The 27,330-nt window shown below is 39.2% G+C and overlaps 2 protein-coding genes across 7 annotated transcripts in view; one reads left to right on the top strand and one right to left on the bottom strand.

Moving 5' to 3' along the window:
- The window catches only part of Ankrd42 (ankyrin repeat domain 42), a 50,006-nt gene extending 47,485 nt beyond the window's left edge, over nt 1–2,521 (top strand). For both annotated transcript variants that reach the window (XM_055623395.1, XM_055623393.1), the window contains one exon: nt 2,218–2,521. In XM_055623395.1, the coding sequence (XP_055479370.1) occupies nt 2,218–2,304 (87 nt within the window). In that variant the 3' untranslated portion in view covers nt 2,305–2,521. The remainder of the gene's footprint in view (nt 1–2,217) is intronic.
- A 1,495-nt stretch (nt 2,522–4,016) lies between these two features.
- Nucleotides 4,017–23,411, bottom strand: Ccdc90b (coiled-coil domain containing 90B). 5 transcript variants are annotated; one of them, XM_055623414.1, is made up of 9 exons: nt 23,104–23,406; nt 15,526–15,645; nt 14,622–14,725; nt 11,630–11,731; nt 10,292–10,333; nt 10,140–10,211; nt 9,569–9,622; nt 8,328–8,442; nt 4,017–5,415 (listed from the first exon to the last, which is right to left on the bottom strand). In XM_055623414.1, the coding sequence occupies exons 1-9, from the start codon at nt 23,201–23,203 to the stop codon at nt 5,354–5,356; spliced, it is 771 nt and encodes a 256-aa protein (XP_055479389.1). In that variant the 5' UTR covers nt 23,204–23,406; the 3' UTR covers nt 4,017–5,353. The 5 variants fall into 5 exon arrangements, with proteins under 5 accessions (XP_055479389.1, XP_055479392.1, XP_055479390.1 ...); XM_055623417.1 differs by lacking the exon at nt 14,622–14,725 and adding an exon at nt 21,292–21,403 and having other exon boundaries at nt 23,104–23,183; XM_055623415.1 differs by lacking the exon at nt 11,630–11,731 and having other exon boundaries at nt 23,104–23,411.
- Nucleotides 23,412–27,330: the final 3,919 nt, after the last annotated feature.

Genomic DNA, 27,330 nt, shown 5'->3' with positions numbered 1-27,330 from the left:
CCTCCTTTCTTTTTCTTAAGACAGTTTTTCTGTGTAACCCTGGCTTTCCTAGACTTTACTGTATAGAACAGGCTGGTCTTGAACTCAAAGAGATCCACCTGCCTCTGCCTACTAAGTGCTGGGATTAAAGTCATGCACCATTCTTTTTTTTTTTTTTTTTTTTTTTTTTTGAGACAGGGTCCCTCTATGTAACCCTGGCTGGCCCAGAATTCACTGTGTGGCTCAGGCTAGCCCCAGAGTTCCAGATGCTGGGATGAAGGAGTAAAGGTGTACACCACTATGCTGGCCAATTTTGGATTATTCTTTCCCTACAGTTCTTTCTCCTTTCATAAACTGTGGACTCTCAGCACAGAATTTAGGTATCAAGTCCTTCCCTATCCAGATTCACTTGAGTAAATAGTCAGCTTGGTTTCCTATCATGTCTTGTTCTGAAAATCTTGCCTGAATGAAGTGGATTCCTCAATTTGGGTTCAGCTTTAACATACCCTTTCAGCCCTTCATTTGTCAATTCTTATGCAGGTTATCTTTTTTGAACGTAGTACACACTTTTCAAGTACCAAGCCTTTGTTCATTTTGTTTTTCTCTCTTAAGGTCCCCTATCAAATCTGCCCCATAAGCCCTAGGAGTTACCTATTACTGCTGTCCCAAGGCTCCTAATCACAGATACTCTCTCCATAAAGCACTGAAGGAGTGTCACTTTTTTAGTATGGTTGAATACCTTACCCACAGTACTGAAATTTTAAGGTTCATGAGAACATTTAACATACTTTGTGAGATCTTGGTCATTATCAATAATAGGTATTACTTAATAATGTATGAGCTAATGTCATGGCTTTTTTTTTTTTTTTTGCATGCACTATTTCATATTACAAATTGTGAAACCTAGTGCCAGATAAAATAGTTTGTAAAGTTACAGTAGCTTCTCCTTAAGAACTTGAATGATAGCTGCAGGGTTGCACACACCTGCAATCACACTCAGGGAGGCAGAGGCAGGTGGATCTCTGTGAGTTTGAGGCCAGTCTGGTCCACAAAGTCAGTCAGGACAAGGATAGCCAAGGCTACACAGAGAAACAGTTTCAAAAAACAAACAACAACAACAACATAAAAAGAACTTGAATGATTCCAAGCTAGTTTCAGATAATGATCAGATGGAAGGGTATGGAGACATGGCCTTGTTTTTTCAGGTTGTATTGGAGAGTAGCAACTTCCATGTTTACATGCTAGTATACAGGAGTTAACTCTTTAGCACATTAGCAATGGCATGGGCAGGAATACTTTCAGAAGTAACTCTTAGCCACAAGCTCTCCCCGAGGACATGTGCTGGAAAGGCTGCTTTGGGAATATCTGTGTACACATTTCTCACCTAAATAGCACATTTTCTTTTACAAAAATTATTTTAAAAAATTGGTACAGTATATCTTGGTCATATTCCTGCCCACCCCTCAACTCTTCCCAGATGCCCACCACACTTCATAATTTTTCTTTCTTAAGAAAAAACTTAACCCCAAACCAAACCAAACCAAACTTCAAGTGCACACATGCACACCCTCCACTCCAAGAGACAAGACAAAATAAAAACATGGAGTCTGTCTAATGTTGGCCAATTACTCCATAACATGTAGTATGCCTTGGGGCAAGTGGTATGCACAGCATTTTTGACTAGAATTATTCAACAATGACTAACAACTAATGAACATCTGTTGTGCTTACTCCTTCCTATAGCATTTATTGATTCTTCTGTGTTAGGTCATGTGAGTACCAAGATGGTGATAAAGATTCACGAACAGTGGAGAATGAGCAAAGTGGAAAATGAAACAAAAGTTATAAACTACAACCAAAACTTGTGAATGGAGAAGAAATATAAATCCTAGCCCTGGGCTCTTAAAGATTCCAAATGAAGTTCTATTAGCACACTTCTACATTGCAGTTATGCCATGGAAAGTTAGTAAAGATAAAACAGGGATGATAAGTTGTTCCCTTTGAGGTCTCTATTAAGTATAGTCAGCACTGACTGGCTTTCCACGGTCTCCAGTCTTGCTGACTCAGCACAACAGGAAGTGCTAGTACTTCAGACCTAGAAATATAGTTATACAGAATCCTAAAGGACATTCAGTCAGAGTAGACAACACTTAGTGTGGCTCTCTTCTTCCTTTTTATACACTGTAGAAGAATGTTAGCATGGAGCTTTTATTTAATTTTCTTTTTCTTTGTTTATAGGAAGATGACTCTTTTGAGTCCAGCAAAGAGAAGCAGCCAGTGAAAAAAAAAGTGTCTCCTGGGGGCTTGCTTTTCAGAAGGTACTAATCAGCGCAGTAAGGTTAAATAAACACCTAAATTTTCTTTCACTTCAGATCGACGGAAATTCTTCTGTTCTGAAGGTGAAAATATTATATTAAAGATGCTTGTAAAATTCCATGGACTCAGGATACTTTTTATATAAATATATGCAAGCCAACATTTATGAGTAATAATTTTGTAAGCATTCACAAAAGCTGTGAAATAAAAGATGGTATAATTTAATATCAAAGGAAATCCATTTCTAGATAATAAAAATTATTAAAATGACACTATAGCTTCATAATAAAGTTGTATTTCTTTTACAGTCTATAAAGTGCTATGTATTACTACTAATGTGCATATTATTTTAAGAGTTTTGTTCTTTGCTAGGTATTACGGAGCATACCTCTAAATCCAGCACTTAGGAAACTAGGGAAAGAATATTATGAATTTGTGGGCAACTGGGCTTCACAGTGACTGTTTCAAGATATGCACGCATGTCTGCGCAGATACTCACCCACCCTGACAAAACATTTATTCAAATGACTTCCAACTTTTCCAAAGCATCTTTACTTGAAAGGAAGAAAAAAGTAGTAAGTTTTCAAACAGTACAGCTTTACAACTACAAAACGTCTCAAAAGCTTTACATGAATGAAAATCTACTCTTACAAAAAGCGTGTTACACCTTTGCTAAGAAACCCCACTTAAATAATCTGGTTCATAATTCCATCCTTACTCTGTTGTAAGCTCTATGGGAATATAGTTAAGGGCAGGCTCAGCAAGACCAAAGCACATGACTTAATTGTTTTCTCCTTTCCCCATAATCCCTTGAATTTAGACTTTGACCTTTGTTGACCAAAAAGCCGCTGTGGTTCTGATTTAGTTCTGTGGTTCCATTCTATTTCTCTTTATTCCTATAGTGAGCCAGCAAGGTATGTGATGGCTATTTTAATCTAGCAAGCATCAGCAGGATTTGTTGGTCCCAAGATCAGATCAAGCTAGTCAGAAGCATATAAGCAAGTGTTAAAAATGCCATGGATGGATTATAGATGTATGGGGATGTAGACCAGCTGGAAACGTGCTTGTAAAACCTGGGCACACAGCCTGTGTCTGTAATCCCACTCTGGGGGACAGAAACAGATGGATTCCTGAGGCCTGCCAGTTTAGTTGAAATAGTAAGCCCCAAGTTTGGGGAGTGTGTAGGGGGAGGAGGAAAGGGGAAAAGAGTGGAGGAAGGGAGAGAAGGAAAAAAGGGAAGGAAGGACGAGAGGAGGGAGGGAGAAAGAGAAAGAGGAGTGGAGAGGGAGGAAAGATCCTGTCTCAGAAAAGTAAGGTACAGCTATGGTGGCGTACAATTTTAATCCCAGCTCTTGGAAGGCAGAGGCAGGTGGATCTCTGTGAGTTCGAGGCCAGCCTGGTCTACAGTAAGTCCAGAACAGCAAACACAGAGAAAGACCCCCCCCCATAAACCAGAATGAGTAAGATACCCAAAGTTGTTTGGCTTCCATATGAATACACATGTACATGTTTACATACATACAAACAGAAATTAAAAAATGTAGATAACTAGATAACAGAAGGAAAACAATACATATTTGAATTTCTTTTTTTTTTTCTTTTTGGTTCTGGGAGGTTCCAATCCTTAACTCTTTTTGAGATGGTCATACATACATACATACATACATATACACAAACACATGCATGCATACATACAGATATACAACATATATATCAAGATGTTTGCTAAATTTAAATGAATTATTGAGAAATTCCGTTTCATATAATAAATCTAAGATGGGTTAAATGTGAAGTAGTTTAAGAGGTGAGGGTAAGTGCTGGGGAACATTGGGTGGTTGGTAGAAGACTTAATCAGTCAACACTCAGTAAGTCTTAGGTTCAATCCCTGAGAGTAGCAAAAACAAACAAACAAACAAAGAAAAAAAACAAACCATAAAGACCCACCCCTCAAATTGCTATATATATGAAAAATTTAAAAGATACAGGTAATAATCCGAATACCTCTACAGATTTCATATTAAGTACAAATATTTGCAATGGGATACATATTATTTTAAAATTTATTCACTATAAACAAAAGAAAACAACAACAAGAAAAACCCTCCGCTCTTCCGGTCCCAGATGCTGTGGCAGCCGCAGGTTACTGTGCAGACATGGCCAAGTCCAAGAACCACACCACCTTCAACCAGTCCCGCAAATGGCTCAGAAATGGCATCAAGAAACCCTGGTCACAAAGACACAAATCTCTTACGGTGGTTGACCTCAAGTTCCTGAGGAACATGCGCTTTGCCAAGAAGCACAAGAAAGGCCTGAAGAAGATGCAGGCAAACAACACCAAGGCAATGAGTGTTGGAGCAGAGGACATCAAAGCCTATGGCCGGAAAACCTAAGATGCCAGATAGCCCCGACACAAACTCAGCTGTCTGGCTTTCATTGCTTAACCAAAGCTTGGGAAGTGGATTCAAAGGTTTCTGGCCAAGGCAGAGGCTACAGCTCCATCTGAGGCCCAAGGTCAGACTCAGGCTCCCAAAGGTGCCCAGGATCCTGTGAAGGCTTCTGGCCAGACAGATGGACTGGTGTGACACACCTACCTATACACTCTACAGATGACCAGTGTCCTATGCTGTTTTTATAAATAAACCGGAGGCAAGATCTATTAAAAAAAAAATCTCCACTTATACAGGAAGTCATTTTGAAAATTCAACCAATTTTGTTAATACTATTTTATTTAATATAAAAATCTAACTGCAATAATAACCAAGAAAGTGAAATCCAGTAAGTACATAGATTACGGAATTGTTTTCAAGTATGCAGCCTGATAACAAATCCTACTTCATTTACAAAGCTCAAATGCAAAACTGTTTTTGTTGCTACAGCTATCAAAAAGGTAAGGACAAAATACTCTTCTATTTCAAATGAGGCTTTGAGTGACAGCTTTTCAACATAATAAAGACATACAACATAAAAATAAAATACCAAAACACTTCTATTTAGTCCATACGTATTTTTGAAGAATTTGTAGTAAGTATAATTTATACAGTGATCAGCAGCAACAAAGTCAGTTCTCCTTCCAGAACCTATAAAACCCCAACGCAATTGCCAAGCAAGTAAACACCGAGGCTGTGAAAAGAAAGAAACTAGGTTACAAGTTATAGTTTAATTTCAGGCAGTAAAAGAATAATTAAATGAACAAAAAGAAAGAAAATCAATTTATATCCCATGTTCTTTATTTCCCAGAAAATTAAACTAAGGATAAAAGACATCTGGTAAAGGCAAGATTTACATCAATAGCTTCCTGTATTTTAAAGAGTAAAAATGAAAATAATTTAAAAATACAGGTGTCATGTTAGAAAATGTAAGCAGTATTTCAAACACCGTGTCCCAGGGTTTCTACAGCTGTGCTAAACACCGTGACCAAAGCAGCCTGGGGAAGAAAAGGTTTAACAACTCTCAGGTCACGCTCTATATCACTGAGGGAAGTCAGGGAAAGAAGTCAAGATTAGAACCCAGAGACAGATACTGAAGCAAAACCCAGTGTTGCTGACTGCTTCCTCAGCCTGCTTCAGCCTATCCAGAGGTGTATCGCCCACAGTGGGCTGAGTCCTCTCACAACAGTCATTAAGGAAACTCCCCACAGCACTGCCTATGGGCCAACGTTATGGAGGCATTTTCTCAGTTGAGGTTTCTGGACACAGAGGGCATGTATCCCATACGTCAGATACTTGGGAGGCTAATCCTACAAGTTTTGGGCAAATTGACAGCCAAATCCTACCATGCCTGGTGTTCGTGAATCTTCAATAAAGGGGACCTTATTGTCTTATTAGCAACATCTCAGGTATTCTAGGACAAATAGATCCACTCATGTTTTATCCTACTTGTTTAAAATGTGTAACGCTAGCTTCCTAAACTGCTCACCAGTAACAACAGTACTAAAATATACTTAAAAAAGGAGGAAGATGCCTTAGGATTACTGGTTCCAAACACTCAGTAAAAAAATATTTATTTTAATGTGTATGGGTGTTTTACCTACATTTATGTCAGTGTGTATGCCAGGTGTCCGTGGAGGCCAGAAGAAGGTACTGGATCCCCTGGGACTGGAATTAGAGATGGCTGTGAGTAGCCATGTGGGTGCTGGGAATCAAGTCCTGGTATAAGAACAACCAGTGCTCTTAGCCAATGAGCCTCCTCTCTAAGCCCAGGAAAGTCTTTTTAAAAACAATTGCTAATCTGCTTATTTCTTGTGCTACTACCACTAAGCCTATTAGATTTGCCTTGTATATCTAAACTGCTGAATTAAGCTTTCTGGAAAATGTCACCATCTTCAACTTTGTGGTTCCCCCAACCCCAAGACAAGGTTTCTCTGTGTAGCCCTGGCTATCCTGGTACTCTAGACCAGGCTGGCCTTGAACTCACAGAGATTTGCCTGCCTCTGCTGGGATTATAGGCATGTGCCACTATGCCTGGTTTAACTATGGTATTCTTAAGTCTATACTCAGAAGAAGAATACTGGGAAATACCAGGTAGAATCTCAAATCATTCCTTTGTGAGACTGATTTTAGAAGAGAATGAACATTCCAAATGGCTGTTTTAGAATTTCCCTTGGCGTTACAGTTAAGTTCAAGCCCTTTGGTTCTATAGTCTTTGTTAGAGTAGGGGCTTTCAAAACCTCACTTTAGATTATTTTTTAATCTGCATTTTTAGCAGAAAGCTAATGTTAGAGATAAAAACAGAGCCCTTACAGTTAAAAAGTAAGGGGGGGGGTATACATTAGTTAAGGGCTGAGACTCATTCATCTTCAACTTGCCACATCACAAATAGTGGCTGGCCAGAAAAGCACTATGATCAGAAATTTTATCTTTATGGTAATTTGCTAATACACACATTAAAAAGAGGGCTTTCCTGGACCTCAGAGATCCACCTGTTTGTGGCTCCCAAGTGCTGGGACTAAAGGCATGCACCAACACACCAAGTGTAACCCTAAAATTTAAATGTGCACAGCAACAAGGGTATAAAATATCTATATTTAGTGAAGTATACATGTATGTGTTAAGAATAGCACTGCTTTTAAAGATGAAGAACTGAGCAAAACAGCTGGGGCAACGACAACAAAATGCTATCTTTTGTAATAAAAACATGTTTCTACATGTATTAATGTTAAAATATATTTAATATATTTAGTCAAATTTTAACACATGGCATTAGCTATAATGGGTTATTCTCTTTTACTAGTGTATATATTGTATATAGAACACAAGATATAAACCACTAATAGTAAATGAAGAAGGTGAGGAGATGTTCATTGCTCTTGACTTATGTAATTTAAATTAAAACATACTGCTTTTATGAAAATGTAAAAAGACAAGTAAAACTTATCAAGTGCTGACAGGCGGTATTGGCTCATGTCTTTAATCCCAGCACTTGTGAGGCAGAGGCAGGTGGATCTCTGTGAGTTTGAGGCCATCCTGGTACAGAGTGAGTCCAGGACAGCCAGGGCTACACAGAGAAACCCTGTTTCGAAAAAAACAGAAGAAAAAAGTACTTGACAAGTGCATTTTTGTCACATGGGGCCATTAAATCTCAGGTCAGACAGAACTTGTGGGGCTCAGTATGAGACAATCTAATTTTGGGACAGTATCTGTGTCCTCAGTCGGTTTGAGAGAAGAGGTTTCCTTACCCTCCACTTCTCCCTGCATTTCCTGTTTCTAACAGCCTACATCTACTTTAGTGATCTTTCAAACCTTTACAATAAAATGAACATTTTCATTGTGGAATTTACCCAACTAATTTCACCATTTTGTTTTTGGCTTTATTTTCTTGATAACCAGACATCTTTTTCTATCAGTGAATTGCACAGTTGCCTGATAAAGTTTAATCTTGAAACTGGAACCTTCTTTAAGGAAAACAGAGTACCAAGCAATAAAGGAATATTTTAGTTTCATTTTATTCTCTGTTCTGGCATGGTTATCCTGAGAGGTAGGAGCCAAAAGATCGAAAAATTCACCGTCAGCAATTCCTTTCTCTGACAGATTTACCTGCAAGATAACGAACCGTCTCAAGCTTGCTCGACTCCATCAATGTTTTTAAGGAAGCAATTTCCGTGTCAATTTTATTACTGGTCTCTGAAATACTACTTCTGGTTTGTGTATCCTGTAGCAAATAAGAATAAGCAGAGAATTAAATTTTGTCCCTATGTATTATGTACAAAAACATTTACATTGAAACCTTCAATTGTGTGCTAATGGTGTATTTAAAAACATGTCTTAATAGTAAATGAATACTACGAAGTGACAAAAGAAAACATTCCTCCTTCATATCTGGAGATAATTTCCTTGAATCATTCAATACTGGGATAGTCTACTAAAAATCTTTTAAAATATTTGCGACCTAACTATATATGATAAAATAAAAAGCAAACATTTAGTCCCAGAACTATCACTTTGTGTGTCAAGTCCTTGGAATATTAACCCTTTAAACTTTAAATATATTCTGCCAAAAAAAACCCAACCAACTTTATAATTTGAATGGAGATCAATATAAAAGGAACTGGCATATCCTTGGTAGGTAACTTTGCATGCATAGGGAACAGAGATCAGAAATTAGCTGAGAGAATTCGCTCATTTCCTTCTTTATTACTTTCTCTGGCCAAGAATTGTAAGAAAAGAGATTCTTGAAAGAGCACAGGTGATCTCTCCTTCTACTAAATTCTGAACAAGAGAACTTTAAAAAAAAAAAAGGATGAGGCAAAATCAGAAAGCTAGGGTTTATTCATCTAATGATTATATTACAAGATTACTGAGAATGTAAACAGGAATTCTAAGTACTGGGTTTAAGAGTCTGGGTTCTTTGAGAAAAGATATTGCATAGTAGCCCAGCCTGCCTTCAGACTAATGGCAGTCTTGAGTGCTGGGATTACATGTCATGATTGGATTAGAATCTTTTGGATTAGAATGTCTTTTTTTAATTTATTGTTTTATATTTCATGTGCACTGGTGTTTTGCCTGCATGCAGGTCTATGTGAGGGTGCGGGATCCCCTTTGTAAGTGTTCTACGTACAGTCATCTCCCTAGCCCTGGAAACCTTTATTTCCTACTCCAAGGTTCAGCTCAGGTACTACCATTTCCTAGGGGCAGCTTCCCCCAAAGTGCTGGTAAACTGTAACAGCTGTGAAGAAATCAGATTCTATAGGGCTAGGCATTTAAAATCCGAACTTACAAGCTGATACATATACAAGTACATGAGATATGAAAGAGAAGCTTCTACATACTAACCTTACCTTTTTGGTAAATTCATTGGTTGCTTCCATGAGTTGTTTTTCTTGATCTGTGAACTAAAGTATATGAAGTCAGGAGGTTAAGAGGAAAAAGGACAGCAAGATGACTGGGGAAAGACACTTAGCTGCACAAGCCTGCAACCTGAGTTGGATCTCTGGGTCCACAGGCAGGTGAATGAGAGAACTGACTCTGCAAAGGTGTCTCTCACTTCTACATGTGATGTAACAACCAGTGAAAAAGGAATAAATAATAAAGAAAATTAATTTAAAAGCACATTATTGGAGGGTCTGGAAAATTGGCTCAGAAGTTAGGAGGACTTGCTGGTTTTCCTAAGGACCTCAGTTTGATTTCCCATACCCATGTCAGGCAGTGCATAATTGCATTTAATACCAGCTCCAGGAGATCTGACAACTCTGGGCTCCTAGGTGGACACAGAACATACTTACAGCTACACATAATTAAAAGAAATCTTCAAAAGCATGTTACTGGCTATACACACACACACACACACACACACACACAAAACCAAACAAAATGTAATTAAATTAAAAAAAACAAACAAACCAGTATTACCATGTCTGTTACTCTGCTCCTTTCCAGGTTGATATCCAATTTATTATCTGCTCTGATTCGACTGGTTTCATGCTTTAAAGAAAATTAGTAGTTTTAGAAATTATTCTGTAATAGACATCTGTTCTGCAACTAGTGGAATAAATTTCACTTACAGCCAGCTGCTGCTTAACTTGATCTAGTTCAATTTTCATTTTCTAGGTGTAAAAGAGGTGACAGTTAGCATCAATCCAAAAGTCCCTATGATTATTTTAGAAGTTTGAAAAGTTAAGATTAGCAAAATTTAGTCTCTATGGATTTTTTTAAAATACAGATTTAAATAAGTAAAGAACAGACCACTGTATTCATTTTAGGTACAAAACACTTAGTTTTGGTGTTAGATTCTACTTTTTAAATGCTTTGCTTTTTTTAAAGTTAAAAGTAAGCTAGGGCTGGAGACATGACTGAGTGGTTAAGACTGTTTGCTGCTATTCCAGAGGACCTGAGTTGGACCAGCGGCCTGTAACTCCAGTTTCAGGGCATTTGACACCTTCTTCTGACCTCTACAGTTACCAGAAGGCATGTATCTCTCTACAGCACCCCCACCCCCAACCCTCTACCTTCAAATCATAAACTTTAAGCTGTTTCTGATTTAACTACAAAGTATATTCTGGGGGTCTACAGAGATAGCACAATGGTTGAGGGCTTACTGCTCTTCTAGTGGACCTGAGTTTAGTTTCTAGCACCCAAGTCAGGTTGCTCACAACTGCCTGTTACTCCGGCTCCATGGGATCTGATGCCTTCTTCTGGAACCTGTACCCATATAGCCACTCACATATAAGCAGGATTTCAAAATAATAAATATTTTTAAGTATATTTTTTCTCAGTTACAAGGACAATACAGCATTAAATAAGATGGAAACATCACAGTACTTTCTGTTTTAAAAAATATATGACAGGCTATACTAGAAAATTTATGTAATACTGGAGCTCAATTTTTTCTCCTTTTCTATGATTTTTACATAAAAAACCTACATTACGAACCCATATTAAAAAAATTGGTCTACAGATAAAGATTAGGTTATCTAATTTAACCTTTCAAACAGTGAATTTTGTTTTTAGTTTTTCAGACAGGATCTCACTTTATAGCCTTAGCTGGCCTGGAATGTGTTACAGACCAGGCTGGCCTCAACCACACAGAGATTCCCCTTCCTCTGCCTTCTAAGGCTGAGATTAAAGGGCTCCCTTTTCTGAGAAATAGGGGAGCAAAGTAGGGTAGCACTGGGAGGAGACAAGGAAGCGGGCTACAATCGGGACATAAAGTGCATAAATTATAAGAAAAAAAAACTAATTAAAAAAAGATGTGTGTCACCATGCCCAGCTCTAAGCAGAGAATTTTTTAATCTAAAAATTTGTAATGCATAATAATATTTGGTTTTACTAAGTTATTTACTAAGTAGCATACTTGTGAAATCAATTACTTTTTAATTGCTAGAAGTTAAAAATTCTATCACCTCATTCTCTGCTCTCAGATTTGCAAATTCACTTTTCTCTAGGATGACCATGTCTTTTCTGATGGAATCCAAATGGGCCATTAGCTGTTGGACTGTTATTTCCTAGAAAATAAAATAAAAAGAATCGAGTGATATATGGAATAGTGGCAACCCTTTGTTTTTGAATTGTTTTAGAGAATTCCAAAAGAAAACTATGTCAACATGCTAACAGGTATTATTACTGGTTAAATAAAAAATACACATGAAACTCACATATCTGAAATATCAAAATAAAAATGAGGAAGTTCAAGGAAGAAAACCTTATCTTCCAGTGAAGAGAAATATCTAGGTCTTTTAATGATGAGGATCCCAACAAGACTCATAGGATCTCCTATGAGTTCCTCAACAAATAGTGTTTCCGTTTTGCTTTTTTTAGAGACAGGGTTTCTCTGTGTAGCCTTGCATGTCCTGGACTCACTTTGTAGATCAGGCTGGCCTCAAACTCACAGAGATCCACCTACTTCTGCCCCCCATGTGCTGAGATTAACGGCGTGAGCCACTACGCCTAGCTTATTTTAGTTTTTAAAAATATATTTATGTATTTGAGTGCTCTGTCATCATTGTAGACGGTTGTGAGCCATCATGTAGTCACTGGAAACTGAACCCAGGATATCTGGAAAAGCAGCTAGTGATCTTAACTGCTGAGACATCTCTCTAGCCCCTCAGTTTTGTTTTTAAACAATATTTTAGTGTTTTGATTTTACGGGACTAAGATCAAATAGGAGTCAGAGGTATGATTTTTAAAAGAAAGTAAGATATACAGCTAAAATAATTGCCTTTTATCAGCACAGCATAATTAGTTTTGTTTAAATGTCCTCGTCTCTTTCCTATATTTGATACTACAGAGAAAACATGAAACGAAAGATAACTCCTACCTGACATCATACACATTTGCTTTATAAAGGACTCTAAGCTTTTTTTGTTCCCAGAAAAGGCCTTACTTTACATAACTCAAGAAAATACTTAGAGAATACTTTATTAGTTTCTGTAATAAAGATCTGCACAAATGGAAAAAAATTAAGGTCTTCAACAAAATTCTTGGCCCTCTTGCCTCAGACTCAGTGTGCACCAAGTACACCTAGCAGATGAGCATTTCTGCAGAAATGACTCATGCAACCCTACAAAGAAATCTGTTTCCATATTCAACTTCTTCAAATTTGGCAGATTCATAATTTGTGTCTCTTTACCAAAAGAAGAATATGTAATCTTGAGCAGGCCCTTACATATTAGGGCTTATTAATACAGCAAAAGGCCCAAGCAAGAAGTACTACTAGTCCAGTTTTAAAGTTACAGTTCTCTGCTGATTGATGAGGGTGAGAAAGAGAAAAGTGACTTACATTTTTGATAACAGAGGGTATAGTAATTTCAGACACATGGTCAAGAAGCTAAGCTAGCTGAAAAACTAAGATAACTTAGTCTTCAAAGGGTCTACAATGCATATATCTTCAAAAACAACTTTACAAAGAGAATGGTCTACAAAGATGTTTGACTTTTAACTCTGCCATTTTCTGTGTGACTTTCAACAAGTTACTTATTTTAGTTTTCCCATTGGAAAAATAGAAATAACTACCTATATTCTTTATAGAAATACAAGTTGAGACTCAGAAAAGTCGACAAAACAGCACAACTGCCTATCTTCAAGACTGAGCATGGAGGCCTTTTCTGAAGCAATCACCATCAGTGTGTTTGCCAGATGGCTACGAGCCTTAGCATTGTCCTTAATAACATCTTTGTGCTTTCTTTTTCATAGAGGTAGGGTTAGGTTCCTAGATAAAAGGGTCTTTTTAACATCACAAACAAGTACTTTAAAAAGCTTAAAGTTTAGTAATATTTCTACGCTTGGTGCTACTTTGGATTAAGTGGTTTTGGCAGGAGAAATATTCCTAAGGTCATAGTTTAAATTTATGCTTACATAAAAAACAGGCTTAAAATTTAATAGTAAGCTATTTTATTGAAAACATCCATAGCTTCTTTGGATAGGTCACTACAGGACAGATCAGAACTTTGGGAGGATTGATTAAATGCTTGGCTTTTTTCCCCTCAGTTAATTTGCTAGCCTGTGATGATCCTGAAATAAGATAGGCTAAAATAATGCAAAACTGAAAAGCAAGAGATCGGTGTTTCAATTTCTAATTTATTTTAGAATTATAGTAAAAATTTTTAAGAGTTTTTGATGTTCTGTAACCCTTAAAATAACTAAATTTCATGACATAAATTCGAATTTTATTTAAGACATCATATTTTTATGTCTGTGTTTTTAAATGACCATCTGAAAAACAAAGACTAAATTTGAAAAAATATAAAAAATGAGAACAGATTTTTAAACAGCTCAATGCCACTTATTTTTGTTTATTATCTCTGAAATATGAAATGTCTTAAGAATCACTCAACCATGCACACACAGGCCAGCAAAATGGACCAGTGGGTAAGCACGTATGCCTAGCTGCACAACCTGACTTCAATTCTTGGGACCCACATGGTGGAAGGAGACAACTGACTCCGGTAAACTGTCCTCTGACGTCCACACCTGTGCTATGACATGCACCCTCACCCCCAATAAATAATGTTTAAAAATTTTTTTTGAAGAACTTTCTATCCAGTCAGATTTAAACACTTCAGCAATTCAGGTAATTTATAAAGTCTTTTGTAGCCATGTTAGTCCCTGCTAACTTCCAAAGTCTGTGAAAATTAACTATGGCACATATATTTATGTCATATAGAAAGGCTGGCTCTTCTACTTTGGAAGGTTTTCCAGGGCAGGGGGCGGGGTTGGGAGTTGTTTGACTAATGTGTATCACCATGACTGAAATACTACATTCATTTCATACAAGGGAAGATACAATTCTTCTAGACACAGACTCTGTGAAAAGCCCTTCAAATTCTGTCCTCCTTTCTTGGAAAATACTATATAATGAAACTATTAGGAGTGATAAAAAAAATATGAATGTATTACCTGCTGAGCTTTAGTCACCATCTCCTTATAGATAGTATCCAGGCTGACATTTGATAATGTACTTAGTACTGATACAATTGTCTGTGCTTGTGTTTTGTCAAATCCTGTATACAAATAAATCTGCATTTTAAAACATGTACATCACTAGCAGAGGAGACAGCTAACAAATGTTCAACATGTCAACTGTTATACTTAAAACAGTTGCAATGATAAACACAACAGACAGTGCCATCTTCCTCTGAAAGCACTCTGTAATCCTAATATAATTAGATCGACAACAAACTGAAGACCCCAGTCTTTTTGCAGTGAGCATAGAACTGACAATAAAATGGCGCTGCATTACTTTCATTCGTACTTCAATTTGTACTTGGTTGATAATGAAGTTACGCACAAGTAAGTTCACGTACATTTTTAGTTTTCTGTGTACTACTTTTTTGCACGACTTTTGACTCATTTTCTATAAAATTACTAAACTTTCTTTTATTGTTTTGTAAGAACTCAACATTTAGGTTTATCTGTAACTTCAGTAAACATATTTACTATTTCTGAATACCACTCTGTACTGTCAATTCAGTGTTCTCTTGTAATTACGGTATCTGGAAATATTTTATTCCTTAATATTCTTTAACATTTATAACTTCCACCCAGGATTTAGTATTGGCCTGAAGAGTTTCTTTTTTCACTTCACTGGAATCATTTTGTGCATATAGTTTTATACTTTGCCTTTTCACTCTATATCCTTCCTAACAATATGATTTTAAGTGACCATAGAACATTCCAGTGTATGGCAAGCACTTCTGTTTCAATAATCCCTCTTAAATTGTTGGTAACTGTGCCACTGTCTTGACTTGGGAATTATACGAGTGCTGCTAATTTTCTTCTTTCAAGTATTCATGTTTCTCACCATGAGTTTCCAAGTCCTGCACCAATTCATGGGTATCAAAAGTTAATTTTCTTTGGTCTAAAGGAGTTATGTCCACTGGCCTACTATCATAGCTCAACTTGGTTGTCGTGGTCAAGAAACCTGAAAAGAGAAGACAGTGTTATCTTGGAATTTACAGTGGTATCACATTTTGACTTCTGAAGAGCTCTCCTCATCTATTTAAATACAATTCTAGCTTCCAAATTAGGAGCCCTGAAATCCAAATTAACTGACTCTTCTGAACCCTTTTCATTGGAAAAGTCTCTGACGCTGTTCTGCACATGGCAAACATTAGTGGATATTTCATTTTCTTTTGACATTCAGAAATGATTTAAGAGTTGGTCTAAATCCTAAGGTTGTGTATTAACGGCTTTTGTCCTAACTACTGGGAAGCAGAGTCTGCCCCATTTTCTTCATTGCTCAGAAGTTTCTCACAGAGCTACAGAACCATTGTTTATGTATCTTCTTACTTTTGGCTCTTGTACAAACCCATATCAATTATTTCCTAGTTTTCAGCACTAATACAATTAGCACACTAGCTGTTTTCTTTCTGAACCAGACTATAAGCCTTATGCTATTTTGGCTGTATTTTTTTTTTATCACTGCATCTTCAGGACCCACAAGCGCACTTGTTTAACAGTTCCTTCCAAGGTGGGAACATTACATCCAGCAGGGAAGCACCCTAAGCAAGAAGGTATATCACTCCCTGCCAGACTGATCAATACAAGGTGGAAGTCCCTCTCAGATGGAAGGATACTGCAAAGATTCTGGGAGAAGACACAGTGTTAAGAAGACTCAGCAAGCTGAGCTGAAATATGACTCAGACCAGAACAGCTCCCCCAAAGTTGCAGAAACCAGCCGAGCTGCCTGGAAGTGGTTTAGACCAACTGAGGCACCTGGAAAGGACACTCTCCAACCTAAGTAGCTGCCTGCAAGCTGTGCAGTGGGCTCCAGGTTTCCAGCTTTCTGACTGTCATCCATAATGGGGAGGGCTTTGGTGATACAGCTGTTTTTCAGTCATTTCTGCTCCTGTAAGTAACCCCAATAAAGTTCATGGTTCAACAAGTTGGACTCTGGTATTATCTGTACTTCGATCTGTCACAGGTACCCTAACTGGGGTGAGTAGACATATGTGTTGCGTCTCCCCAGGAAAAGTTTTGTCATACAACAGTACTTTGACACAGAGATGAATCAAAATCAATGAATTTGATTAAGGTTTGGAGCATTCACTAGTCAGTATAGGAGCCTTAAGAGCTATCAGTCGTTGCTAAGTTGCCTGGCCCTGTTCCATTTAATTCCCAAAACTAATGCAGAGTATAGTTCTTTCCTCTGTTACTGATATATTTTATTATAAAGTATTTTTTCTGAGGATGAATTCTGCACTTATAAAACTTCTTTATGCTGGGCATGGTGGCACATGCCTTTAATTCCAGCACTCAGGGAGGCAGAGGCAGGCATATCATTGTGTGTTTGAGGCCAGCCTGGTCTACAATATGAGTCCAGGACAGCCAAGGCTACACAGAGAAACTCTTGTCTCAAAAAACAAAACAAAACAAAACACCCAAAAGAACAAAACAAAAACTTCTTTACTATTGTGATACATTAAAATAACTGTCTAATTGTCAGAGGGCCTCTGAAAGGCTCTGCTCTGCAGACTACCAAAGCAGATGCTGAGATTTATGGCCAACCTTTGAGCAGAATGCAGGGAATCTTATGAAAGAAGTGGGAAACAGTAAGATCTGGAGAGGACAGGAGCCCCACAAGGAGAGAAACAGAACCAAAAAAATCTGAGCGCAGGGGTCTTCCCTGAGACTGATACTCCAACCAAGTAGCATGCATGGAGATAACCTAGAACCCCTGCACAGATGTAGCCCATAACAGTTCAGTCTCCAAGTGGGTACCATAGTAATGGGAACAGGGACTGCTTCTGACATGAACTGATTGGCCTGCTCTTTGATCACTTCCCCCTGAGGGGGGAGCAATCTTACCAGGCCACAGAAGAAGACAATGCAGCCACTCCTGATGAGACTTAACAGACTAGGATCAGAAGGAAGGAAAAGAAGACCTCCCTTACCAGTGGACTTGGGGAGGGGCATCCGTGGAGAATGGGAAGGAAGGGAGGGGTTGGGAGGGGAGGAGAGAGGGAACTACAGGGGGATATAAAGTAAATAAAGTGTAATTAATAAAAAAATTAAAAAAATAACTTTCAGTGTAATGATCAAGTATAAGGTGTTTTATCAGATAACTTATATGCTGCCAAAGCAAAGTAGTATTTTCATTTTTAAATTAAAAAAAATGCCTATTATAGCTATGGATATGGTGATTCTAGCACTCAGGAGACAGAGGCAGGTGGATCATAAATTCAATGCTAGCCTGGGCTACATACCAAAACCAGTCCAGACTAGATCAAACCGTACCGTGTTTAGGACAGGCAAAGGAGTTTGCTTAGGTCACAGACCTACTGATAGGTAATGGGATTCAGGTTTAGGTTCTTTTGACTACAAAGCTCCGAATATTCATATCACTTTGTGTTCTTTGTCTCTCTTGTTTTACCCCAAGCTACTTACATATGTAGGTACTTAAAAGACAGGTTCAATTTCAGGAATTACTTTATGCTAGTAAATTATAAGACATAATTCTTAAGTATCCTTCTAGTCAACAAATATGGATTAAGCACTGGGCGCAGAGCAAAATATGGTGAAAGAACATACCTGGTGTCTTCACTGATTTTATGGGATAGAAAACAGTAAACAGGTGTTATTAAAAGAAAAAAATCAAAGCCTCTGAATTCCATTTAACCGAAGAGATAAAAGAAGCACCTGGAAAGGTGGAACCTTGCTTTGAAATATACACTAGCATAGTAGCCTTCTTTTTGGCTGAATGTCATCTAGAAAAGTTTAAAAAAACAAACGCAAAAAAGTGCTTTTGTGTGTCAGAGTCAAAGTAGGAGAGAAAAATAAAAATCAGAGCTGTAGAGTTCAGCAGCTGCCCTGAAGAGCTGCATTAGAAGTGATGACCTGGTCTCCTTAGTAACCACTTCCTCATAAGTTCACTCTAGTTTAGAAAAAAATCTGAAATATGTATATATTTTATGTTTTCATGCTTATTACTATATTCTTAAAATTCTCATTTTATTGATGGGAAAAAGTGGTGTTCAGAGGCAAGTATGATAAATCTCAAATCTTAGAGGTCTCCTGTCCACAGTCAAATTAGTACAGCTTCTGAATTCAGTCAACAAATAATGAATGCCTCACACAAAATCAACTCCTTGGGATAAAGGCCTTAACATTGCCATCAAATCTCTGCAGGGTACAGCTAATCTCATGTCCTATTATGCTATCTGGCTCTTGGACTTTAACTCTGCAAATGTGCCATCTGCTTGCTTTTCCTTCTTGGGGCCTTTGCCTAGCCTGTGTTGAGAAAGCTCTCGTTGCCGTGTTCATATTCATTCTTGAGAGCTCTGCACAAGTATCTCTTCTGGTGGGAAGTGTGCAAGGGTTCCTGAGGTCTGACCTCTTGTAATGGTTTAAAGTGCTTTGTAATATTCTTTTCAACACCACTCACAGGTTTCTCATTTATGCAACTACTAATTTTAAAGATCCTTCTTATATCAGGTATTAGTTAACTGCTGCCATCAGGCTACAAACACTCACTTTTTGTTTCTATAAATAAAACTTTACTGAAATTATTATCTATAGGTACTTTCATGTTAGGATGACAGAGAAGTTGTAGTCAACCATATGGTCTACACAGCCTAAAATATTTACCATTTGCCTTTTTATAGAAAGTTTCCTAACCACTGAAGTAAGACATAAGAGTAGGGGCCACATCTATTCTTGGACTCTGTTGAGTTCCCAGTGCCCAACAGCTTTAGGTGCTCTAAGACACATATTGAATGAAAGGGACTTTGTTTGTCTGGCACCGCATGTACAGTGATGAATGGTATTTTGGGGTCTGAGACTTGTTCAAGTTTGCCTCAAATTGCTGGGCCAGGTGATCCTCCTTCAGCCTTCTGGGTGGCAGAAGACTGAATGTGTTGACTTCTGCTCTGAACATTTAAGGGTGTGGCTCTTAGGATATGATTTTAAAATATATCTACAGGGAGAAAAGAGGCTTGGTCCTCTGTGGGAACAAAGATCATTTGGAAATGACACTAGATTTATACGAAATCTTAGGGAAGTAAGCCAGATAGGTAAACAGAATGGGCAAAATTCACCAAGGTACACAACACTGTCATTTCTACCTTGGATTCTCTTTCTGATGAGGCTAAGAATAAAGAAAGATATCTGGGATGTTTCTTTTAAGATTTCAAAAGAATTTACTTAGATGTATGTGTATGTCTATGTGAATGTATGTCAACTGTGAACACGTCTGTGGAGGTTACAGAAGAGTGCTGCATCCCCTGGCTGGAGTTACAGTCAGTTAGAAGCACTGCCTGAGGTAGGTCCTGGGAACCAAATTCAGGTTTTCTGAAGAGCAAGTTGTTCTTAACTGCTGAGCCATCTCTCCAGACCATTTATTTCTTATATTTGACTTTGTTTATTTCTGATGTGGGTGTCGATATAGTCTCTGGCAACAGGATGTTGAGTGAGTGAAGGTGTGTTTTCATTTCTCTGAAAAGCCTTTGAATATTCCCAACAAGGTATTATGTTCACTGGCCTGACTGTGGCACCAGCAATTTGATTCATAAGGACTCCTTAAGAGTACATTTGAAACCAGGTGGTGGTAGTGCATGCCTTTAATCCCTGCGGAGGCAGGCAGATTTCTGTGAGTCTGAGGCCAGCCTGGTCTACAGAGCAAGTTCCAGCACAGCCAGGGCTACACGGAGAAACCATGTCTCGAAAAACAAAACAAGAGTACATTTGACAACTATACAAAACCCTACATCTTTCTCTTCATTTTAATGTTCTCAAACTCATCTTGTATGTTTATACTGAGAAAAACAAATTCAAATAGACATCAACTTGCAAAACTACTACATTGTATATATAGGGTCAGATTGCTAGCCTAAATCGTAGTAAATGACTTTCTGCTGGAAAAGGCCAAAATTTGCTTTTTAAAAAGGCATATAAGTGGCCTGGAGAGATGGCTCAGAGGTTAAGAACACTCGCGTTCTTCCTAAAGGTACTGAGTTCAATTCCCAACAACCACATGGTAGCTCCTAACCATCTATAGTAAGATCTGGTGTACAGGCAGAATGTTGTATGAATAATAAATCTTTAAAAAATTAAAAAAATAAAAAGGCATATAAAAGTTCATTAAATCTAAGTTGCAAGTGTTATTAAATTACTGTCTGTTTTAGAACTGAACCACTTCCATGACATAAATGGTTAATTTCTTATTTATTTGTATGTATGTGGGTGTGTGCATGTAATGGCATGTGTGGAGGACAGAGGACAACTTTGAGGAGTTGGTTCTTCTATCACATGAGTTCCAGGACAGAACCCAGGTCATCAGGCTTGGCAGCAATACCTCTGCTCACAGAGTCATCTTGTCTGGTCCTAGCTTATTAGTTCTCTATTGGAATTCAAAAAAGAAACATTAAAGCATATTTTCTCAGCTAGGTGGTGGTGGCACACACGCCTTTTAATCACAGCCTTCAGGAGGTGGAAAGTCAGACAGTCAGAGGCGAGGGGTGGGGGGCAAATGGATCTCTGTGAGTTCAAGGCCAGCCTGATCTACAGATACGGCTTAACAGTGAAACTGTCTCAGATAGGCAAACACCCACAAAAGTATATATATACTTACATTATATGCTGTGTTTTGCTTCATGAGGTGTATGGCCAATTAAATGAACAAAAAAGCCTGCTCTCCAACCCTGAGGACTAATTCCGTACTTCTAGTCATAAGACTTGGGAATCTGTACTTAAAGGAAACATGTAATGTTATACTTCTAAATGTGGAAACTAGTAACCAACTTGAAATGTAGTATTACTGAAGAGACAATTTAGACAAATCACATCTTCCTCTGCATCTCATCATTTACTTTTAAAGAGCACTGGACTAGATAACTAAGGTCTTTCCATGGGATAAGGATCACCTTTCAAAGTTGCTTAGCTATTGATGTTATTTGTTTATAGTAGGCAGTAAATACTTGTTACACTGAACAGGGGCACAAACCATGAACTAATTTTAAGGGGAGACTTAAGATTTACTCAAGAGTAACCAGACTCAAGTGGAATAACTCAACAATTGTATTAAAATATTAACGTTTTCTTGGGGTGTTGTATTTTCGGTATGACATCTATTTTTTAAATAATGTTTAAACAATGTATATTTCTAAAAGCACACAGATAAACTGATATTTGAATTACTTTTTCAGAGTCAAAACAATGATACCCCTTTGTGTGTGAGGGTGCACATACCTATAGAGGAGGCCTTTGGTACCCTGCTCTGCCATGTCTCGTCTAATTCTTTGAGAGGCCAGCTTTCTTTGGACCTGGAGTTGGCGGCCAGCCATAGCAAGAGCCTTTTATGAGGGTGTTGGCAATTCAAATTCGTGAAGCAAACTACCAGCGGACACATTTCCCCCTCCCTTTTTGAAAAGTCCATCAGACTGTGTATGCATACTAACTACCTACATATGTAATCAAAGTCCTGTGACTAACTGGCAGTTATACAACAGCCTTGACTGCAGGTCAACGGACTCAGTGAAATTAAAGAACAGGTTAAAAACAAAACAAGGACAACAAAACAAATCACACAGGTGTGGAGAAGGGAGAGATGTGTTTGGGTACTGAACAGCTCACTTTATCGTCACAGGAAAAACATGTGAAGGGTGGGATGAGGTGCCCTTTACAGCGGGAGGCCTTAAAAGAATTTAAAAACTGAAAAGCAAAAACATAGCAGGCGTGGTGGCACACGCCTGTAACCCCAGCATTCAGGAAGGCAGAGGCAGGCTCAACTCTGTGAGTTCGAGGCCACCTTGGTCTACAGAGAGAGTCCAAGACAGCCAAGTCTACAGGGAAAGCTTGTCTTGAAAGCAAACAAAACAAAAGCAAAAACCATTTTTAAAAAAGCCTTGGAAATCATCCTCAGAATAAAGTTAAGATATTCTCCGGTATATACAGACTAACATAAAGGGGATATGTGTTTGGAAACGAATAGACTGCAGAGCACTTTAAAAAATGCTTACTATGTGATTTGTAAGGGCATCTGAATTGAAATGTGTGCTGCAATCTACCAACCCCTGAGCTCCAAGTGGCTAAATAAGTAAATCTGAACGGGACACAAAACAAACAAAACAAAACAAAACAAAACAAAACATCAGGACACTCACAAACTACCTAAAAGTTCTGATGAGACGGAAGCGCGCCCCCCCCACCCCCCCGCAAAACTCAGAAGCCCACCGGAAGCGCAGGCCCGCGGGGGCTGGGTCTCCAAGGAAGAAATCCTTCTTCCTTCCAGACCCCCATCCGTTCAGGCCGCGACCCGCCAGCCCCGAGCCGCGGGAGAGGCAAAGCCTTGTGGGCGGGGCCCGGCAGGAGGTGTGTCGCTCTCGCTTAAGCCCGAGCAGGCACGACCCGCCCGAACCGTCTTCCTAAGCGACTCTGGTCTCACCTCTCCGCAGAGCGGGCGACAGACGCCCGTGGGGGGTCGAAGTCCAGCGGACCCCGCTGCCGTCAGGGCGCAAGAGCCGCCAGACCCAGCGGCTCCTCATAATTCTCGGAGCTCCCGGGCAGCAAGAGGAAGCGGAAAGCGTGCCGACTCTCGCAAAGGCTTTCGGGCAATGAAGTTCTCTAACCGTAAGGATACTGGGAAATGTAGTTTCCGGTCTGTCACTAAAACGCCCACTGGCGCCTTCTCCGATCCCGTGCTACAAGGCTGGGCCTCTTCGGAGATAGAGCTACGCTTGACTAACACGACTCAGAGCTCACCGCTCATCCCCTTAGCCCGTTGCCACCTCCCCATCTCATCCCGCCTCTACCACCCTAAGAAACCGGCTTATTGGAGCACCTTCTGGCGCCCTTTTGCGCTAGCGGTGAGTTAGAGTCCCACAGCGAGTTTCCCAGACTGAGTCGTGGGTAGCCGCATGGCAACCTGGGACCCGCAGTCCTCGCTGCCGAGCACTGTGGGGGACAGACCGCGCTGTAGCTTCGGTTCAGGAGACTTGTGGAAGTCCAGCTCGCAGCGCATGGTCGCAATTTCCCGTCTTTCCGTTCGGCCCTCTGGTGCACTGGAGGACCAACTATTTTAGTCCCCCTCTTTTAGGGAAACGGAAATTCTTCTCTTCCTGGGTCGGTAATGTTCAGGATTTAACCCTCTCCAACTTCAGTTACCATAGTCATTGCTCCACATGGTAAAATCGTGAAAATAACGGCTTACTTAGATTTCAACTTTGTGAGAATCGGCTACCGTCTAACCACTATTCTAAGTACTGAGGCTCATTAAAAACAAAACTTGTTTTCTATCAGCAAGTGCTTAAGTAGATCAAATGGAGAGGAAATGTAAATCGTCCTGTCGGCGGTAATAGGGACAGAGGCCGGAGGCCTGGAGCAGTCCCGTTATACTTGAGGGACTTCTAATCAGGCCAAGCACTCTAGACTTTAAAATATTTTTCAATTTCATTCTCAGAACTATCTGAATGTCAGCTAGGTTTAAGGATCAATATTGTGAAAACCATAAAAGTAATTCAGTCCAACAACAATTCAGGTTGTTACTGTACAGGAGTTTCTGTTAGGCTGTGTGGGGGTTACAAGGATTTCTGCTCCCCAAGAACTTGTAATGGAGAGAATGGAACGGGAGAATGTAGAGAACAGGCTTCCACAGAAAACGGTATAGAATCATGCAAGTGTTTAACAAGTAATTTTCTAGTCCAGCTGAGAGTGAGGCAACGGCGGTATTTGCAATGGCCAAGCTACAGAAGAAGCCTGAGAGTCTATCAACAAATTAATGGACAACAAGAATGTATTATGTGAACAGAGTTTTATTCAGCCATAAAGAAAATCAAACTCATGGCATTTGTTGGAAAATGGGAGCGTATCATACTAAGCAAGGGAAGCCAGACTCAGAAATAAAAACAACAACAACAACAACAAAACGTGTTTTTTCTCATATGCAATCTCAGGGTGTGTATGTGTGTGACATGAAATAGAAGGGGAAGGCTGTTTGGAAAGATTAAGGGGAGAGTAAAAGGAGCAGTTAGAGGGGAGTAAACAAGCATAAAGTAATTATACTCTTGAATAAGAATGTCATAAGCTCATCACTTGTATCGAGAATATACACTAATAAAAGGACTTAGAAAAGAGGGAAGAGGTAGGATTTAATCCTGTTTTGAGGATTTCTCTTAAGTAGAGATTGTAGGACAGGGGGTCCAGGAGAGAGAGCTAGAGTGATCAAGCCCACTTTACTAATTTTGCTTCTTATTCATGGCCTTTGCACATGATGTTTTCTCAACTTGGAGCACTTTTTTTTCTAGTGTAGTAGACCAACTTCTTTGTATTGCTCAGATCCCAGTGGAAATGCCTCGTCATGAAGCCTTTGTAACAGGTGCACATCTGGTGCTTTAGTTAAGAGCTTAACTTGCTCATGTCATACTTCATGAGGGTGGTTAACGACATCTATTTCTGTGTTCTCTAGCACTTGGCGTAGTATCCAGCCCACAACAAGCCTTTGCTAAATGTATGTTAAATGTCTGAGTGTTCAAAATATGGTCATAATTTTTTAAGAAACCTTTAGATGGGGCAAAGGAATACATGGATAGTGGGTAGAATTAGGGAAAATAAAGGCAAAACTTGAATGAGTAAAGAAATTGAGTTTCCTGCCACAAAGGGCCTCTGAAAGCCTTTGCCCTGCAGACTATCAAAGCAGACGCTGAGACTCATGGCCAACTGTTGGGCAGAGTGCATGGAATCTTATGTAAGATTTGGGAAATAGAGCTGGAAAGGACGGGAACCCCACAAGGAGAGCAACAGAACCAGAAAACTTGAACACAGGGAACTTCCCAGAGACTCATACTCCAAGGACTATTCATGGAGATAACCTAGAACCCCTGCACAGAAGTAGCACATGGCAGTTCAGTGCCCAAGTGGGTTCCATAGTAATGGGAAGAGGGACTGCCTCTGACATAATCTGATTGGCCTGCTCTTTGATCACTTCCCCCTGAGGGGGGAGCAGCCTTACCAGGCCACAGAAGATGACAATTCAGCCACTCCTGATGTGATCTGATAGACTAAGATCAGAAGGAAGGAGAAGAGGACCTCTTCTTTCAGTGGCCTTGGGGAGGGGCATGCGTGAAGAAGGGGGAGGGAGGGTGGGATCGGGAGGGGAGGAGGGAGGGGCTTAATGGGGGATACAAAGTGAATAAAGTGTAATTAAAAAAAAAAACCAAGAAATTGCATTTCATACAATGGATCACAAGAAAGTTTTAAAGCTTTTGAGCCAAAGTAAGTTAAAAGTCCATTTAAGTTCCTTTCCTGGAAGGAGCTATTTGCCATTCACCAATGCAGGGAAGTGAATCATTTCTTGTGCCGCTGCTGTATGGTGACCTGGGCATTAGGGATGTGACCAAACAGAAGTAACCTAGTTTGTGCATAACTCAAAGGCCGGCAGGTTTGCAGAGGTAGTGGGTCTCACTTTTTCATTCTGGAGAACCACTTTTATTATTTTTTACTTTTGTGTACACCAAATTTAGATAAGCATTGCTCTTTTTTTTTTTTTTTTTTTTTTTTTTTGCCAATGATATGGATAGATAATAAAGCCATTACTCCTCTTCCAGTTTGCAAGTAATTTGTGCTCAGTTACCTTATTAGTGAGTGGGAGAAGGGTAGTACCCATTTAGCTCCAAGGTGATAACTCTCCAGGAGAAGGCAGAGGCACTTGCTCTTTTCTTTGGTGGGCTTTCAGGTTCATGTCTAGTGATAATATAACATCATTAAGCATTTCAAATGTCTAAACTCTCTCAAAGACCCACATGCCTGAGGACCCAGGGCAAAGGTTGACACAATTGCTTGGGATGACCAAGAGCTCTAGGCACTGGGAGCGCAGTTTGAGTGACATAAATGAAAGAGAATGCGGCACGGTGCACTCACACAGTCAGTATTCTTCTGAAATCATAGGTGATTCTGGTGCCTTTTAAAAAGAGGCCAGTGAAATAGCTTTAACTGGATTAAATTTTCTATCTTGGCCTACGTGTTAGTTCTTGACACAAGGGGGCGTATGTGAGAAAGGATAGAGGTCTGGTCTTTGTTCTTTCTGAAGCTTATTTTACAGATTTTTTTTAAGACAGAGGAGCCCATTGCCACGAAAGCTTTGGGGGGAACTGTGCTGACATCACATTGCTTAAAAATGTCAGCCACACCTTACCATCTGCAAATCTGGGGACTTTTTTCCTGAGTGTAACAGGAATTCAACAAACACACGTTCCAAGTTTGCCAGTTACAGTAATTCAAAGGAAAGAATGGTAAAAGAAAACAACAACAACAAAACCTGTCTAAGACTTGTATACTTCAAAGTGGTATATCATCTCCTATTGTCTCTCGCTAATTATTCATTTGCTCTTTTAAAAAGCCATGGTTTATGTTGCTAAGTGCTGTGACAGGCTATAAAAGATACACTATAAAAAGATACACACAAAACACAGTGCTGGCCTCAAGTTAGTTGTGAGTTTAATAATTGCTACAGTGAAGGGAAGCATGGGACCAAGAAAACACACCTGTGAGGCTTCTGCTAGTGGGCATGAAGCTCTGTCAATGCTTTCCTCTGGGAGAACAGGTAAAAGGTAGAAGGGGATTTGGCAGATGGTAGTTGTGTGCAGATAGCAATAGCACATGCAAAAACTGGGAAGTA

Source organism: Psammomys obesus, unplaced genomic scaffold, assembly GCF_907164565.1.
Source record: "Psammomys obesus unplaced genomic scaffold, mPsaObe1.curated_primary_1811, whole genome shotgun sequence".
NCBI classification, from domain to species: domain Eukaryota; kingdom Metazoa; phylum Chordata; class Mammalia; order Rodentia; family Muridae; genus Psammomys; species Psammomys obesus.
This window is presented reverse-complemented; position numbering and strand designations above follow the sequence as displayed.

Excerpts from the sequence above, each read along its gene's own strand:
- Ccdc90b (XM_055623414.1), bottom strand. The coding sequence starts at position 23,203 with ATGAGGAGCCGCTGGGTCTGGCGGCTCTTGCGCCCTGACGGCAGCGGG. Across the intron at positions 14,726-15,525 it reads GCAGGACTTGGAAACTCATG|GATTTGACAAAACACAAGCA; the intron begins GTGAGAAACATG and ends ATTTGTATACAG. Across the intron at positions 5,416-8,327 it reads GACGGTTCGTTATCTTGCAG|CCTCGGTGTTTACTTGCTTG; the intron begins GTAAATCTGTCA and ends TTCTTTTCACAG.